This window comes from Schistocerca cancellata, chromosome 9 (assembly GCF_023864275.1).
Source record: "Schistocerca cancellata isolate TAMUIC-IGC-003103 chromosome 9, iqSchCanc2.1, whole genome shotgun sequence".
In the NCBI taxonomy this organism is placed as follows: domain Eukaryota; kingdom Metazoa; phylum Arthropoda; class Insecta; order Orthoptera; family Acrididae; genus Schistocerca; species Schistocerca cancellata.
In genome coordinates, this window is record NC_064634.1 from 314,086,916 (window position 1) to 314,106,457 (window position 19,542).

General features: G+C 39.7%; 1 protein-coding gene across 1 annotated transcript in view; it reads right to left on the reverse strand.

Annotated features, from left to right (window-relative positions):
• Positions 1 to 1,647: 1,647 nt before the first annotated feature.
• Positions 1,648 to 19,542, reverse strand: part of LOC126100362 (solute carrier family 15 member 4-like) — a 67,286-nt gene continuing 49,391 nt past the window's right edge. Inside the window, exon 8 of the mRNA XM_049910972.1 lies at positions 1,648 to 4,650. Coding sequence (XP_049766929.1) covers positions 4,355 to 4,650 — 296 coding nt within the window. The 3' untranslated portion in view covers positions 1,648 to 4,354. The remainder of the gene's footprint in view (positions 4,651 to 19,542) is intronic.

Here is a 19,542-nt window from a genome sequence, read left to right on the forward strand (position 1 = left end):
AGCAAGTTTTCTGTGTGTTGGAGTTCAACAAAAACAAGTGTGCTACAGCTTTTCAATGGATGTTTAGAACCAAGTACGGTATGAAGCCACCGACAAGAAAGGCCATTTACCATTGACACAACAAATTCGTTACGACTGGTTGCTTGTGCCCAACAAAGAGAAGCGGATGCCCCAGTGTGACTGGGTTGCTTGAGTCCAGCAAAGAGAAGCAGATGTCCCAGTGTGAATGAAGTGAATGTTGAGCACGTACAAGAGACATTCGTGGCCTCCCCGATCACCAGATCTCACTCTGTGTGACTTTTTTCTATGAGGACACATTAAAGATCTGGTGTATGTACCGCCTCTACCAAGTGATGTAGCAGAGCTCCGGGAGAGAATACAGGAAGCGACTGCCACAGTCAATTATGTTATGCTGGGAAGGGTATGGCATGAATTCGGTTACCATATTGACATCTGGTGGGTCACTCATGGTTCATATATCGAATATTTGTAAAAAAAACTTTCAGAGTTTCTCTTCAAAATGCAATATGTATGACATCTGTACAATGTTTAGTTCTGTGCAATAAATAATTGAAAGTGTTCCTGGACTTAACATACACCCTGTATATACATTGTCACAGATATTGGCCAGTATCTGCAAGCCGTACTGTTACAATGATGTTATAAACTACTTGGCTTAATATTTTGTAAGTAACATTTTTAATTCTGAAGAATATACAAATATGTGTTAATTTCAGAATGACTAAACTACTTTATATGAACACAAATACCTTTGGTCATACTCTGGTCCTAACACCTGAATCGTCCACGATAATTTGGGTAGGGAGCTTAAAAATTAACTAACGGGACACCATAAATGGAAAACTATGAGCACAGACTACCACTTATCTACGGGACAAAATAGTATGTAGTGATATGTACACATAAATTATGAGGCAGAATATATGACCATCACTTATATTCAGGTGACAAGATACTGCACACTGCCAACACATACACATAAAAATACAATTAATGACACAAAACTATAGTTTTGAAAGCTAGGTGTGTGTAACTTCAGCTTTTATTTGTCTCTAGCAGTACTACTCTTTCATCTCCTGAAATTTAAGTACTGGTCAACAATATAAGAAAATTATGGATTGCTACTCACTGTAAAGGTGACACATACCAGTCCAAGCTGTCAGGGATGGTGGTCATGTATGCATGAGGTGGGCTTACTTGTATGAGAGTGAGTGAGTGAGTGAGAGAGAGAGAGAGAGAGAGAGAGAGAGAGAGAATTTCCTTTTCTGAAAAATGCGTTGACCAAAAGCTAAATATGTAACAATCTTTTCATTGTGCGTTTCTGCAAATGAATTTGTCATCTTTAGGGTGACTATCAATCTATATACTTCAAATTAATGATATGAATATAATAGAGGGAAACATTCCATGTGGGAAAAATATATCTAAAAACAATCTTTTGGTAAGTCACATCATCTTTGTTTTTAGATATAATCTATATACTTCCCTATATTGTTGACATTCCAACCAGGAGTTTCCATTATTTAAGTACTGGGTATTACTTGTGTCTCATTATTTAAATATTCGATCATAATGTTAAAAAGACAGGCATAACATTCAATGAAATTACACAAATTTTAACAAGCAAGGAGCTTTCTCAAAATTTATTTGATGCCACTGTCAATACAGGCAGAAAAACAATATCTGTTTTTTGTAACTTACATGATAATGAAAATGAAGTAAAAAAAAGTTACAAAGGTGCATTTCAATACAGAACAGTGGAGGTTTCTCATTATAAAACATACAATATTCAGTAAGTTCAATCACAAAAAGAACTCATTTCATTGTACAGTATAGAAGCCTTATTTTATCATGGCACAATAACGACTAGTTTTATCACAGTCATGAGATACTCTACACTAGCTCTATTTTAACAGAAGCTCAAGATGAGTTACATAAAAGTTCAGTCCATAACCTTCAAGAAAATTTAAGCATAAATTGATGTATGGATTAACAATTAGGTCTCTCAGGTTAAAATTCCACATCACCAACAATAAAAGAAAGATTCAAAGGAAATAATAAAGCCTGTGAAAACATTTTGTAATTCCTATAAAAACACATACTTTAAATATCAATACCAACTGTGAAATGAGGCATTATATTTAACAAAATAACAATGGCTAAGATTTGTCGCTTAACACACAGCAAAAGTAACAGTAGTCATGAGAAACATTTTCCTCCCTTTAAAGGGGATAAATGAGTCTCTCAATGTATAATATCCGCTCAGTCAGATCAAGGGTCAACATGCAGTAATAAACAAGGATTGACTGCACAACAGGAGTAATTGATTGAGTATTAAGGATTCATCAGCATTTGTTCTTTCTTTATCTAATAAATGTTCAACTACCACTTTTTATAGGAAAAATAGACTTTCCCTGGTTTGTTAACACTTCATTTTCTTTCACTACTATTTTTTTGCAATAACCAAATGCACTAAAACAGGATATTATTTCCCCATACACCCATCTGAATAGCAAACAACCAAAGTCACAGGATATAAGAAATGAGCAGTCAACATATAAGAGATAGCATTAGAAGGCAGAAAGTCTTATGAATAATGCATTTCACAAGTTATTACAACAGCAAAAGTTCATGAAAATGTGAGAACCTAAACTTTATTCAACAGCAGTGCACCACATACACCAAGATAAATTATATAATTATTTGATTTTAGGGCAAATCAGTTAATAAGAATAACTTAGTTTTGGATTGCACAACCAGGAGCTGTTAAGTAAGACTCAGAACTTAATCTACACATGCTAGAAATAAGTGTGCTTCATTTGCTGAAAGCTGTTATCTCTCCTATTGTTTGCACCAAGTTACATAATTAAATTTCAGTGTTTCATCATATTCAGCCAAATAAATTTAAAAGTAATATTACTCTGCAATAAGATCAAATTACCAATCAAATACTTGTTATATCTGCAAGACTTCACTCGGGATACTGAACAATTACTACTCACAAAATAGACTAAGCAGCTTTACGTGACTTATCTATCTGTAGAACACATTCTGAACTTCTAAATTTACAGCAACCTACTGCTTTGTGATGATTCCTTCTCATTACCTACTCTTTTCTAAGAATCTCTACGATTCACATCTTAAATGGCACCTGGTTTACTTACTGACCTTTCAACTCAGTCAAAAATCACCCAAATCTTTTCCACACTGTTAATTGGATTAATTTCAATTTTCAAATGTTATCATGCATATATCTGTAATTTATATATGTTGACTTTTGAGAGTTTGATGTTTGAAGAGGAATGTAGTACACACAATGTCACTTATGGTTTGACCATTTGAATTACATTCTGTCTACCCATTAGTGCATACTTTTCTGCATGTATTAAAAAATGTGGTGTGGAATTTCGAGACTTAAATTTACTGTTGGCTCAAGCAACTGGAATGTCAACAATCAAAACTGTTCCTAATGCATTAAAAAAATCTTTGATGAGCACCAAATAAGACCAGGTGTATGTCAAAGTAAAATATTGGTCCTAAAACACTGACACACATATATCAGTCTTAATTATTCACAAATATACAAGAATGTCTATAAAATTAAACAAATTATTACAGAAAATGTGTTAAGATATTTCTATAGCAGCAGCAGAAGCCTACATCATAGAAGGGGAGCAAAATCTTGCTTCTAAATTCTTTTTAAGATCAAGTTTCGAAGAGAGATAGCATACATAATTAAGGGACAAGGAACGTGCATTACAAAAAAACATTCATTACTGGTGAAATAAAACTGGCCAGCATAAAGGATAATTTTCTTAGGTAAATTTCAATACAAACACTTCCTTTTATCTTTAACTATTTATACATTGCAATAAATTAACCATCAAAGAGCCCATAAAAAACATGAAATTTTGATTAATAAAAGAAAGTTTATGGTAAACTTATGGCACAGCCCTTCTCAAGGAATGTTTGTCATTCTCTGTCAGACTGAGAGATCATTCCGAGACCAGACAAAAGCTTTTTATTATTTTTGTAGCTTAAGTATTGTAAAATATGGTTTTTAGACTTTATGTGACTATGTTGCAGATAACAGTTTATTGCTATTAACAGTCTTTATGCCCATGTATTCCTTGAGATTTGTGCAAGATTATCTGATTTTTTTAGCAATTAAATGCTCCAATAAAAGCTTCATATTTTGACGAATGGCTTCAAAGCGGCATGAATGTGGTCCACAGCAGGATTGTTCAACTTTTTATTACTCCATAGGAGTACATTAGAAATGTAGCAAGTGTACTGTACTCTATACTCTGAACAAGTCTTCCGTTCACGACACTTAAGGTGGTGGACTATAAATTGAGCTTCCGCTGGCAGAATCAGGACTGTGTCTGGACCTAACTATAAGCCACACCACATATGCAGTTAATGCCACACCCTGGATACCAGCCAACAGGAAAAAGTAATAATCGAGGTGGCCTTGGAAATGTTGTGCATCCTGGCGGATCCAGACTGGAGAGAGAGCTGAGATGAGAGCTGTTCCCAGGAGAGAATTCACTCCTTCCGTTGCAGAGAACAAGCCCATGGCAACACCTTGCAGTGGCCGTGGAGCTGCTGAATAGGCAAACTCGAGACCTAATGAATAATTATAATATCAGTTACTTTTATTTTATGATAAAACAGAGAAACTTGCAAAGCATTAACTACATATTATGGGGCTATGAGGCAGATGAAATGAACATATTTTATTTGAAACAAAGGGCAATTCAAAATGAGTATAGTGATTACAAAGAGCTATAACTATTTAATGCATAGTGGTACATCAACGAGTTGTAGAGAATGTAATAGAAAATTCACACTTTTGACCACTGTGCAAGTGATGTGATTCTTAAGTTGAAGCATGTACAGCATAAGTGAAAAAGTGTGAATTCCTTCATATTAAGGCTTTTTTTTTTTGGAAAAAGGGGGGGGGGGGGGAGAGGAGGGGGTCATCAGTCTTCTGACTGGTTTGATGCGGCCCCCGAATTCCTCTCCTGTGCCAACCTCTTCATCTCAGAGTACTACTTGCAACCTACATCCTCAATTGAAAGATAGATGAGGTACAGGCAGAACTGAAGCTGTGATGACAGGTCCTGAGTCATGGTTGGGTAGCTCAGATGGTATAGCACTTGCCTGTGTAAGACAAAGGTCCCGAGTTCGAGTCTCGGTCCTGTCCACAGTTTTAATCTGCCAAGAAGTTTCATATTAGCGCACACTCTGCTGAAGAGTGAAAATCTCATTCTACATCCTCAATTATTTGTTGGATGCAGTCCAATCCCTGTCATCCTCTATAGTGTCTGCTCTCCACAGCTCCCTCTAGTATCATGGAAGTCATTCCATGATGCCTTAACAGATGTCCTATCATCCTGTCCCTTCTCCTTTTCACCGTTTCCCACATACTCCTTTCCTCCCTGATTCTGCACAGAACCACCTCATTCCTTACCTGATCAGCCCACCTAATTTTCAAAATTCATCTGTAGCACCATATCTCAAATGCTTTAATTCTCCTCTGTTTCAGTTTTCCTACAGTCCACTACCATACAATGCTGTGCTCCAAACATATATTCTCAGATATTTATTCCGCAAAGTAAGGCCTATGTTTGATACCAGAAGACTCCTCTTGCCCTTTTTGCCTGTGCTAGTCTGCTTTTGATGTCCACCTTGTTTCACCCGTCATTGGTTATTTTGCTGCCTAGGTAGTAGAATTTCTCTACTTCATAACCACCAATCCTGATGTTCTTGCTGTTACCATTTCTGCTGCTTCTCATTACTTTCATTTTTCTTCAATTTACTCTCAGTCCATATTCTGTACTCATTAGATTGTTCATTCCATTCAGCAGATCATGTAATACTTCTTCACTTTCTCTCGGGGTAGAAATGTCATCAGCAAATCAGAAATGTCATCAGCAAATCACATCACTGATATCCTTTCACCCTGAATTTTAATCCCACTCCTTAACCTTTATTTTATTTCCATCACTGCTTATTCAATGTTCGTATTGAACAGTTGGGGCAAAAGACTACATTCCCGTCTTACACCCTTTTCAATCTCGGCTCTTAGTTCTTGTCGTCCACTCTTATTATCCATCTTGGCTCTTGTAGATATTGTATATTAACCGCCTCTCCCTGTAGCTTAAGACCTATTTTTCTCAGTATTTCGAACATCTTGCACCATTTTACCTTGTCAAACGCTTTTTTCAGGTCAACAAATCCTACGAACATGTCTTGAGTTTTCTTTAGTCTTGCTTCCGTTATCAACTGCAATGTCAGAATTGCTTCTCTGTTGCCTTTACCTTTCCTAAACCCAAAATAATTGTTATCTAACACATCCTCAATTTTGTTTTCCATTCTACTGTATATTATTCTTGTCAGCAACTTTGATGCACGAGCTGTTAAGCTGATTGTGCAATAATTATCACACTTAGCTCCTGCAGTCTTCGGAACTGTGTGGATGATATTTTTCCAAAAGTCAGATGATATGCCGCCAGGCTCATATGCTCTACTCACCAATGTGGATAGTCATTTTGTTGGCACTTCCCTCAATGATATTAGAAATTCTAATGGAATGTTGTCTATCCCTTCTGCCTTATTTGATCTTAAGTCCTCCAAAGCTCTCTTAAATTCTGATTCTAATACTGGATCCCCTATCTCTTTTAAATTGACTTCCGTTTCTTCTTCTATCACAGGAGACACATTTTCCCTTCATAGGGACCTTCAATGTACTCTTTCCACCTATCCACTCTCTCCTCTGCATTTAATAGAGGAATTCCCATTGCACCCTAGCTTTTAATTTCACCAAAAGTTGTTTTGACCTATCTATATGCTGAGTCAGTCCTTCTGACAATTATTTCTTTTTCGATTTCTTCACATTTTTCATACAACCATTTTGTCTTGGTGTCCCTGCACTTCCAATTTATTTCATTCCTTAGCAAGTTGCACTTCTGTATTCATGAATTTCCCTGAACATTTTTGTAGTTCCTCCCTTCATCTATCAACTGAAGTATTACTTCTGTTACCTTTCTTGTACCTATGTTTTTCTTTCCAACTTCTGTGATTGCCCTTTTTAGAGATGTCCATTTCTCTTCAACTGTACTGCCTACTGAGCTATTCCTTATTGCTGTTTCTATAGCCTGAGAAAACTTCATGCGTATCTCATCATTCCTTAGTACTTCTGTATGCCACTTCTTTGCATATTGCTTCTTCCTGACTTCAGCCTTGTCTTCATCACTACTACATTGTGAGCTGTGCCAATATCTGCTTCTGGGTATGCCTTACAATCCAGTACTTGATTTCAAAATCTGTCTGATCTTGATGCAATCTAACTGAAATCTTCCCATGTATCACCTCCTCTTGTGATTCTTGAACAGAGTCTTTGCTATTACTAGCTGAAATTTATTACAGAACTCTCTCATTCTCTGTCCCAAGTCCATATTTTCCTGTAACCATTTCTTCCACTCCTCCTCCTCCTACAACTGCATTCCAGTTCCCAATGGCTCTTAGAATTTCATATCCTTTTATGTACCGTGCAATAAATTAACCATCAAAGAGCCCATAAAAAACATGAAATTTTGATTAATAAAAGAAAGTTTATGGTAAACTTATGGCACAGCCCTTCTCACGGAAAGTTTGTCATTCTCTGTCAGATTGAGAGAGCATTCCGAGACCAGACAAAAGCTTTTTATTATTTTTGTAGCTTAAGTATTGTAAAATATGGTTTTTAGACTTTATGTGACTATGTTGCAGATAACAGTTTATTGCTACCGGGAGCGGAAAGACTTACCTTATGGGGAAAAAAGGACAGGTATACACTCGCACACACACACATATCCATCCGCATATACACAGAGACAAGCAGACATTTGTAAAATCATTTTTAGCCGCTTCCCACAGGTTTTTACATCATTATTTCTTCATCAGACAATTGTTAGCCTCATTTCCAAATCTGCCACCACCAAACCACTCCTTTTAATACATCCTCATGTAGTTTTTTCGAAATTTTCCCGAATTTCTCCACCCTTTAACGTGTTTTGGCGGCAACACAACCACATAACCTTTATGCACATCGTTATCTACCTACACAAGTTCACCACAGGATCAACATAGCCCAGCTCTAACCAACACATTTTCGCCTTTTTTCACACCAGATCTCCATTTGCTTTCTAGCTCACCATTATCTCCCCCCATATATTTTTATATTTATTTTCATTTTCATTTCAGCCTCATGTTACACTTTCCACCTTCTAGTACCATGTCACCCACACAACACCTCCACAACGACCCCATTAAGTTTTATTTACATTCCCTCCGCAAACATGCCTTCGCCCTAGCCAGATTACACTCCCATATTTTATTTTCTCAGGCTTGTCTGACATTTGGCATCACCCCCAAAGGCCTCACACTTAAAAGTTCCCATCTCTGGCTGCAACCCTTCTTTCCATCAGTCCCTATACCAGTTCCAAACTGAACAATCCATTGCCCTCACCCACCTAATCCTTCACCTACACATCCACTCAGCTAATCAACACACCTGTCAACTCCTATCCTTAATAAAAGTCCTCAATCTTTCCTCTCCCACATTAACACCGGCTGTTCAGAGCATCCTCCTACAGGCCAACCGCAAATTAGAACAGCATGCCAACCTCCACCTTAAAAAACTATCCAATCTCCTGGTTTCCCACCTCCGAAAAGGCAACTCACTCACCCTTCACAACCTTTCCAGCAAACCTCAACCTCCTCTCATTGCACACAAACCCAGTCTCTCCCATCTACTCAATCTCCCACTTCCAGCTCCACTCCCTCCAAAACCTCAAAATTCCAATCAACACAATCTGGAACCACAACACCCCAATTCAGTAGTTAACCTTTCCTCCAAACCTCTCTCCCAATCCGAAACCTCTGTCCTATCCAAAGGCCTCACCTTCAGCCCCACTCCCAGATTTAACCAAACAGCCCTCGTCAAAGATTTACTGTCCTACACCCGTACTCTCTGCTGGAAATATCACTTTGCCACGAAGAAAAATGATCCTAATCCTACTCCTAATGATCCAACTCCCCAAGACACTATCCAAATTGAACCCTGCCTGGAACAGTTCCGTCCTCCGTCACAGCGGGACCCACCTCCTCTTCCTCAAAATCACCCTCTCCTAACCTTCCAGGAATTTCTGACTTCCAGCCTTGCCTCTCAATCCTTTTTAAAAAACCTTAATCCTACTCCCAACATCACCACTGCTGAAGCCCAGGCTATCCGTGATCTTAAGGCTGACCAATCCATTGTCATTCTTCCGGCGGACAAGGGTTCCACGACTGTGGTACTTGATCGTCGGGAGTATGTGGCTGAGGGACTGCGTCAGCTTTCAGACAACACTACTTACAAAGTTTGCCAAGGTAATCCCATTCCTGATGTCCAGGCGGAGCTTCAAGGAATCCTCAGAACCTTAGGCCCCCTACAAAACCTTTCACCTGACTCCATCAACCTCCTGACCCCACCGACACCCCGCACCCCTACCTTCTACCTTCTTCCCAAAATTCACAAACCCAATCATCCCGGCCATCCCATTGTAGCTGGTTACGAAGCCCCCAAAGAACGCATCTCTGCCTACGTAGATCAACACCTTCAACCCATTACATTTTCATGATCTGGACTCACAGTGAAGAAGAACTCCAGAATTTCCTCTCCAACCTCAACTCCTATGGTTCCATCAGATTCACCTGGTCCTACTCTAAATCCCATGCCACTTTCCTTGACGTTGACCTCCACCTGTCCAATGGCCAGCTTCACACGTCCGTCCACATCAAACCCACCAACAAGCAACAGTACCTCCATTATGACAGCTGCCATCCATTCCACATCAAACGGTCCCTTCCCTACAGCCTAGGTCTTCGTGGCAAACGAATCTGCTCCAGTCCGGAATCCTTGAACCATTACACCAACAACCTGAAAACAGCTTTTGCATCCCGTAACTACCCTCCCACCCTGGTACAGAAGCAAATAACCAGAGCCACTTCCTCATCTCCTCAAACCCGGAACCTTCCACAGAAGAACCCCAAAAGTGCCCCACTTGTGACAGGATACTTTCCGGGACTGGATCAGATTCTGAATGTGGCTCTCCAGCAGGGATACGACTTCCTCAAATCCTGCCCTGAAATGAGATCCATCCTTCATGAAGTCCTCTCCACTCCACCAAGAGTGTCTTTCCGCCGTCCACCTAACCTTCGTAACCTCTTAGTTCATCCCTATGAAATCCCCAAACCACCTTCCCTACCCTCTGGCTCCTACCCCTGTAACCGCCCCCAGTGTAAAACCTGTCCCATGCACCCTCCCACCACCACCTATTCCAGTCCTGTAACCTGGAAGGTGTACACGATCAAAGGCAGAGCCACGTGTGAAAGCACCCACGTGATTTACCAACTGACTTGCCTACACTGTGAAGCGTTCTATGTGGGAATGACCAGCAACAAACTGTCCATTCGCATGAATGGACACAGGCAGACAGTGTTTGTTGGTAATGACGATTACCCTGTGGCTAATCATGCCTTGGTGCACGGCCTGCACATCTTGGCACAGTGTTACACCGTCCGGGTTATCTGGATACTTCCCACTAACACCAACCAGTCAGAACTCCGGAGATGGGAACTTGTCCTTCAGCATATCCTCTCTTCTCGCTATCCGCCAGGCCTCAACCTCCGCTAATTTCTAATTTCAATTTGCCGCCGCTCACACCTCACCTGTCTTTCAACATCATCTTTGCCTCTGTACTTCCGCCCCGACTGACATCTCTGCCCAAACTCTTTGCCTTTACAAATGTCTGCTTGGGTCTGTGTATATGCGGATGGATATGTGTGTGTGTGCGCGCGCGAGTGTATACCTGTCCTTTTTTCCTCACTAAGGTAAGTCTTTCCGCTCCCGGGATTGGAATGACTCCTTACCCTCTCCCTTAAAACCCAAATCCTTTTGTCTTTCCCTCTCCTTCCCTCTTTCTTGACGAGGCAACCGTTGGTTGCGAAACCTAGAATTTTGTGTGTATGTTTGTGTTTATTTGTGTGTCTATCGACCTGCCAGCACTTTTGCTTGGTAAGTCTCATCATCTTTCTTTTTAGATAGATATATATATATATATAGTTATGCGAACAATATTTTTGATGAAACTGAATATTACTTTGGAATTAATTAAGGGCTGGCTTTGCTAATATGTTTTCAAACAGAGCCAAATAGATTCTTTAAAATTACCATTAGGTGTTTCCGCAAATTTTATAATTAGTACAGAATTTATATTTGTTTATAAGTCAACAATGGACAATTGTGCACAGAAGGTAGGGCTCAAAGTGAATCGAGACAAAACAGAGTTCATGCAATTAGGAAGAAGACAAGAGCAGGAAGAATTTCTTGAGATAGATGGCAGGATGTTCAAGGGTGTACAACAGTTAAAATACTTGGGATCTTGGTTTACCATGGACAAAAACATAAAAATGGACATCAAGGAAAGAATAGCAGTGGGAATGAAATGCATGCATTCCCTCAGAGAGATGCTCGGCTCTAAACCGATCTCAGTGAACACTAAGATGAAAATCTACAACACAGTGATACGCCCAGCAGCAATGTTGTTGATGTTGTTGTTGTTGTGGTCTTCAGTCCAGAGACTGGTTTGATGCAGCTCTCCATGCTACTTTATCCTGTACAAGATTCTTAATCTCCCAGTACCTACTGCAACCTACATCCTTCTGAATCTGTTTAGTATATTCATCTTTTGGTCTCCCTCTACGGTTTTTACCCTCCACACTGCCCTCCAATACTAAATTGATGATCCCTTGATGCCTCAGAATATGCCCTAGCAACCGATCCCGTCTTCTAGTCAAGTTGTGCCACAAATTTCTCTTCTCCCCAATTCTGTTCAATACTTCCTCATTAGTTATGTGATCTACCCATCTAATCTTCAGCATTCTTCTGTAGCACCACATTTCGAAAGCTTCTATTCTCTTCTTGTCTAAACTAATTATGGTCCACGTTTCACTTCCATACATGGCTACACTCCATACAAATACTTTCAGAAGCGACTTCCTGACACTTAAATCTATACTCAATGTTAACAAATTTTTCTTCTTCAGAAACGCTTTCCTTGCCATTGCCAGTCTACATTTTATATTCTCTCTACTTTGACCATCATCAGTTATTTTGCTCCCCAAATAGCAAAACTCATTTACTACTTTAAGCGTCTCATTCCCTAACCTAATTCCTGCAGCATCACCCAATTTAATTCAACAACATTCCATTATTCCCGTTTTGCTTCTGTTGATGTTCATCTTATATCCTCCTTTCAAGACCCTGTCCATTCCGTTTAGCTGCTCTTCCAAGTCCTTTGCTGTCTCTGACAGAATTACAATGTCATCGGCGAACCTCAAAGTTTTTATTTCTTCTCCATGGATTTTAATACCTACTTCGAATTTTTCTTTTGTTTCCTTTGCTGCTTGCTCAATATAAAGATTGAATAACATCGGGGAGATGCTACAACCCTGTCTCACTCCCTTTCCAACCACTGCTTCCCTTTCATGCCCCTCAACTCTTATAACTGCCCTCTGGCTTCTGTACAAATTGTAAATAGCCTTTTGCTCCCTGTATTTTACCCCTGCCACCTTCAGAATTTGAAAGAGAGCATTCCAGTCAACATTGTCAAAAGCTTTCTCTAAGTCTACAAATGCTAGAAACATAGGTTTGCCTTTCCTTAATCTATTGCCTCACGTGTTCCAACATTTTTACAGAATCCAAACTGATCTTCCCCGAGGTCGGCTTTGACCAGTTTTTCCAAACGTATGTAAAGAATTCATGTTAGTATTTTGCAGCAGTGGCTTATTAAACTGATAGTTCGGTAATTTTCACATCTGTCAATGCCTGCTTTCTTTGGGATTGGAATTATTATATTCTTCTTTAAGTCTGAGGGTATTTCGCCTGTCTCATACATCTTGCTCACCAGATGGTAGAGTTTTGTTAGGCCTGGCTCTCCAAAGGCTGTCAGTACTTCTAACGGAATGTTGTCTACTCCCGGGGCCTTGTTTCGACTTAGGTTTTCAGTGCTCTGTCAAGCTCTTCACGTAGTATCATATCTCCTATATCATCTTCATCTACATTCTCTTCCATTTCTATAATACTGTCCTCAAGAACATCGCCCTTGTATAGACCCTCTATGTACCCCTTCCATCTTTCCGTTTTCCCTTCTTTGCTTAGAATTGGGTTTCCATCTGAGCTCTTGATAGTCATGCAAGTGGTTCTCTTTTCTCTAAACGTCTCTTTAATTTTCCTGTAGGCAGTATCTATCTTACCCCTAGTGATATATGCCTCTACATCCTTACATCTGTCCTGTAGCCATTAATGATTCGCCATTTTGCACTTCCTTTCGATCTCATTTTTGAGACGTTTGTATTCCTTTTTGCCTGCTTCATTTTCTGCAGTTTTATATTTTCTCCTTTTATCAATTAAATTCAATATCTCTTCTGTTACCCAAGGATTTCTATTAGCCCTCGTCTTTTTACCTACTTGATCCTCTGCTACCTTCACTATTTCGTCTCTCAAAGCTACCCACTCTTCTTCTACTGTATTTCTTTCCGCCATTCTTCTCAGTTGCTCCCTAATGCTCTCCCTGAAGCTCTCTACAACCTCTGGTTCTTTCAGTTTATCCAGGTCCCATCTCCTCAATTTCCCCCTTTTTTGCAATTTCTTCAGTTTTAATCTACAGTTCATAACCAATAGATTGTGGCCAGAGTCCACATCTGCCCCTGGAAATGTCTTAAAATTTAGAACCTGATTCCTAAATCTCTATCTTACCAGTATATAATATATATGACACCTTCCAGTATCCCAGGCTTCTTCCATGTATACAACCTCCTTTTATGATTCTTGAACCAAGTGTTAGCTATGATTAAGTTATGCTATGTGCAAAATTCTACCAGGCGGCTTCCTCTTTCATTTCTTCCCCTCAATCCATATTCACCTACTACATTTCCTTCTCTCCCTTTTCCTACTCTTGAATTCCAGTCACCTATGACTATTAAATTTTCGTCTCCCTTCACTATCTGAATAATTTCTTTTATCTCATCGTACATTTCATCAATCTCTTCATCATCTGTGTAGCTAGTTGGCACATAAACTTGTACCACTGTGGTAGGCATGGGCTTCGTATCTATCTTGACCACAATAACGCGTTCACTATGCTGTTTGTAGTAGCTTACCTGCATTCCTATTTTCCTATTCATTATTAACATACTCCCGCATTACCCCTATTTGATTTTGTATTTATAACCCTGTATTCACCTGACCAGGAGTCGTGTTCCTCCTGCCACCAAACTTCACTAATTCCCACTATATCTAACTTTAACCTATCCATTTCCCTTTTTAAATTTTCTAACCTACCTCCCCGATTCAGGGATCTGACATTCCATACTCTGATCCGTAGAACGCCAGTTTTCTTTCTCCTGATAACAAAGTCCTCCTGAGTAGTCCCCGCCCGGAGATCCGAATGGGGGACTATTTTACCTCCGGAATATTTTACCCAAGAGGACGCCATTATCTTTTAACCATACAGTAAAGCTGCATGCCCTCGGGAAAAATTACGGCTGTAGTTTCCCCCTTGCTTTCAGCCGTTCGCAGTACCGGCACAGCAAGGCTTTTTTGGTTAGTGTTACAAGGTCAGATCAGTCAATCATCCAGACTGTTGCCCCTGCAACTACTGAAAAGGCTTCTGCCCCTCTTCATGAACCACATATTTGTCTGGCCTCTCAACAGATACCCCTCCGTTGTGGTTGCATCTACGGTACGGATATCTGTATCGCTGAGGCACGCAAGCCTCCCCACCTATGGTAAAGTCCATAGTTCATGGGCAGAGGGGGGGAGGGGTGAGGGGGAGACGGGGGGGGGGGGGGGGAGCAGCAATGTACGGTTCAGAAATATGGAGCATGACTAAGCGAGAAAGAGAAAAACTATTAATATTTGAAAGAAGAGTAATGAGGAAGATATGCGGTCCAGTTTCAGATAACGGAGAATGGAGGAGGACGAAGAACGAGGAAATCTACCTTCTGATGCAACAACCAACTATCCTACAGAAGATAAAGAGCGAAAGAATCCAATGGGTGGGCCATGTAGCCTGTATGCCAGATGGAAGACAGGCCAAGATGGCACTAGTGGGGAAACCAAACACCAAACGCCCCACTGGACGACCAAGGCAGTGCTGGATGGACGACATAGCGAAGGACCTAGCAGTCCTGGGAATTGAAGACACCTGGAGGAAATGGCCCAAAACAGGAAGGAATGGAGGCAGTTTGTGGAAGCAGCACCTGGTCTGCAGAACCTGTGATCACTGAATATCTATCTGTCAACAATAGAATTTAAGTTATGAAACAATTACTTATTTCACTCTATAACAAAAGATACTAACTAGGAATAGTCGAAATAAATTAGAAAATCAATTGCATACATAAAACTAAGCACGAAATTAGATCTGGTGGTATATTCTTTAAAAATGTGGGCCACCCTTTCTCTTTTATGAAAATGCAGATTATAGTCACACATGAAAAAAAGAATCATAAGGCAGCAGATGGCAAAACAAAAGGGGGACTAAAAATATCCCAGCTAGCTTTGTCACAACACATTATGTGTCTTTAATCCAGAGTTTTCCATTGCCTTCTGCATCCACATGCCATTGACCATTAATGATTCTTCTGCCTTTAGGGCAGTTCCGCCTGCTCTCTCTCCCTCCCTCCCCCCCCCCCCCCCACCCCCCTCCCCTCAACAAGAGAGGACAGTGCCCTGAACCTCAGTCTGCTCCTCCACTGTTGGCAAAATGAGGGTGACTTCTTATGCCAGAAGTTTTCGGCTGCCAATGCTGATAATTAATCAAAATTTGAGTGTTGGTGAGTTTCAAACCTGTGACTGAGAACGTTTTTATTATTAATCAAGACGTTACCATTAGACTACGGATGCAATGCATACTGCTTGTTTAAATCTAACAACTTTTGTTCTGTATCACAGAGCAAAGATGATTTCATCAGTGATACAGTCACTGTCTTCCAAATGCCAACATTATTCCCAAATGTGTCTTGCCATACAACATTGAAAGGATTTGCCTTTCGTTTGGACACAGTCAAGGGAAACCTTTGCATGAACGCAGTACCTCTATCAATCAACAAAATGTGATATGCCCACACTGGGTAAGGAATTTTTTAAATTGACATTTTCCCAACCATTGTGTCAGTCATACTGGATATGGTGAAGCTGTGTTCAGATTTTGGTCCTCTAGATCTCCAGATCTGACATCCATGGATTTCTTTTTATGGGGTTGTGTTAAAGAACCTTTGTATGAGCTTCCTTTACCAAAAACAATTCTAGAACTCGAAGAACGCATCTGTAATTCGCTTGCATTCCTAACTTGACATACACTTCAGAATCTATGGTTTAAAATGGATTATCACTTAGAAGTAGTCCATGACTGACAGGAGTCTCATAAAATATCTATAAAGCACATAAAAATTATATATTTCTTTTACATTACTGGTAATTCTTACTGATACATTTGTAACGGCTATATTCATTTTGAACTGCCCCATACATTGCAATGCAATATACTATTTGAATGTAAGTGGACAACCTTTTATCTATAAATGTAATTGCACCAAAGGTAGAATAACTTGCGAAATCCTGCATGTTGTTTACCAGCTGACATGTCCTCATTGCACAGCAACCTACACAGGAATGACCACCACTAAACTGGCTCACTGCATAAATGGTTACAGCAGGAGTAGCTTCAATGGAGCTCTCAGTACTCAGTTGCTGAGAATAATCTACAGCACCTATCCTGAAACTAACTGAACGTAATACTTCTGTAACAATTTGACACAGTTATGCTAGTGTTTGCTGCCTCAGACAGGAAATGGAGAAAGAATAACAAGAGCTTGATATCTATGTGGTCACTAAGTCCATAAATTATGCCATTCCACTGTAGAGATCCAATATATCCCAATGTCTGCCATTGACAACTACTACTGTCAGAGACATCTACTCTCCAAAAGGTCCATGTTCTAAAACATTTGTCTCACTGAAGGTGTATTTAAATAAACATAATATTCTTGAAAATCCCACAGTTTAATGGTGGTGTTTGTTCTACCATGCACTCACCTGCAAGTTGAGAATGGGGATCTCTTTCAGGGTAACTCTCATGGCAGCCTACGTGTTTCTAACTCTCATTATAAGCATCATTTGAAGCTGGATTTTACATCTTGTGTGGTAGAGGGTATGTAAGGCCGACATTCTACAACCCTTAATTAATCAAAGTGTTCACTGACCACCACCAGCACATCAAACTTCACGCACAATGGATTTCAGAATATCTTCTCTTGATCCATTTATAATTTCTAATGAACTTGCACTTTAGACCCCCCCCCCCCCTCCTCCCCCAGCCCTTCTCTCTCTCTCTCTCTCTCTCTCTCTCTCTCTCTCTCAACAGTTACACATAGTAACAGAACAGTTTTGATAGACAGTCTGTGCTAGCACCTTGAAACAGCATAAATCCTGTGTGAGGATGGCTTAACCTTCACAATAAAGTAGGGGCACTATGCTAATGACATATCGGACTTCTACGCTAAAATGGAAATATGAATTGTCCCACATGAGAACAATCTGCACACGTTCATCTTCAATTAATTGAAAAAACAATGACCAGCAACATGTCTAGACTGCTGGAAAACTCACTTTTTCTGGAAAAAGGAATGTGCCTCTGTAATATTTCAAAACTTCATACACACTAAACTCACACTTAGGCTGAACCATAGACAAATTTATCTAAAACTTAACTGCTGATTTATGTCTTTGTCTCATCTGTGAAAAAACATAGCTCACATTTGGTCATAATTTGTCTTCATTACCATAAAAACAGCAAATTGCCGATATCTCTGATTTCAAGCAATGGACTAAGCAAAGATGAACATTCAGGGTTTCATGGAGGCATTAGTCAGTCAATAAGCCCATAAACAAGAACTGAGGACTGTAAATCTGCTTTCAAGCTCGAATTCTTTCACAAATGTGGAGGCACGCCCGCAACACACACACACACACACACACACACACACACACTTTTTCATACGGCACTATATCAGTTATAACCTCAATAATATAACACCACAGACAGTTGATTTCCACTTTACTTGTTCAAGGTATTCCAGTTAACTATTTTCAGTATTACCAACTACCTTAAACTTAAAAAGCAAAGCATTTATCATCTTGTACATTGATTTTACTGTATTACAAGATGTGTAAATTGACTAAATAATATGGTCTTTTCTTGCAGATTTCCTCTAATCAACTTTCTGCTGTTAGTGCAGATCAAGCTATTTGTTATGTCAACAGATGATGTTATTCCATTTTTGAAAACCACTGTATTTTTTAATACATCAGTTAAAAATACAAGGTTATTGTGACTCCTGGAGTCCTCAGATTGTAACATCCACAATATTACAACAGACTATACAAGTGTGAGCATACACTTTTTTGGCTACTGTCATCCTCAGTAGAACTTTTCAGGGTATGTGACTGTGTTGTCATGTTTCAGCCACTGTTGCAAATAACCTTCACAGAGGTAGTATATCTACTACTGGGCCAATGCCATATTAAGATGTCCCTACATGAACCTCTGATAGTCTAGTTCCAGCTGCGGTGCACTGTTCAACTGAACAATGATGAAGAATCAAATTTTGATTGACGAGTGGAAGTCCAACCGAATGCTTGTCTGTGATGAACTTCTGGAATTGTGTAGAAATTATGTTACTTTCTTGGACAATGTTGCAACAGGAGACAAGCCATGGGTTTTCAAATGTAACATTGAGATGAAGAGACAGAGCTCTGAGTGGCACACCTCCCACTCTTCACTTCCAAAGGTGGCATGCATGAGCAGATCCACATTAAAGACAATGCTCACTATATTTTCATGGTAATGATATCATTCACCACGAGTTTATACCTGCCTAACAGACTGTCGATGCTGTCTTACGTCCACATCAGATCACCCTGGGCCAGTTCCTGGAAACTCTATCAATGCTTACACACCCAGCCACACAGCCTTCTAGATACAGGATTATCGGTGCAAAAACTATATGGCAATGCTGCCCCCCACTGTCCACAGTGCTGACCTTACTCTGGCAGACTTTTTTTCTTTCATTTCCTCAAATCGCAACATCCTTGACAGGACGTCAGTTTGAGACTATCGACAATGTAAAAGCTGCTGTAATGCATGTCCTAAATGCCATTTTAACCCAAGCCTTCCAGGATGCCTATAATGCTTGGAAATCTCACTGGAAAAATTTATTAATGCATTGTATCCTTCTGACCAGTAAATTACTTTTTATGGACTTAGTGAAATTACTTTGCAGACAAACCTTTACTTGAAGAAAATAGTAGTTTTGAACTTTTATCCCTATTATTCTTGTTATAACAAGTTTTTTGTTATAATTTTGAAT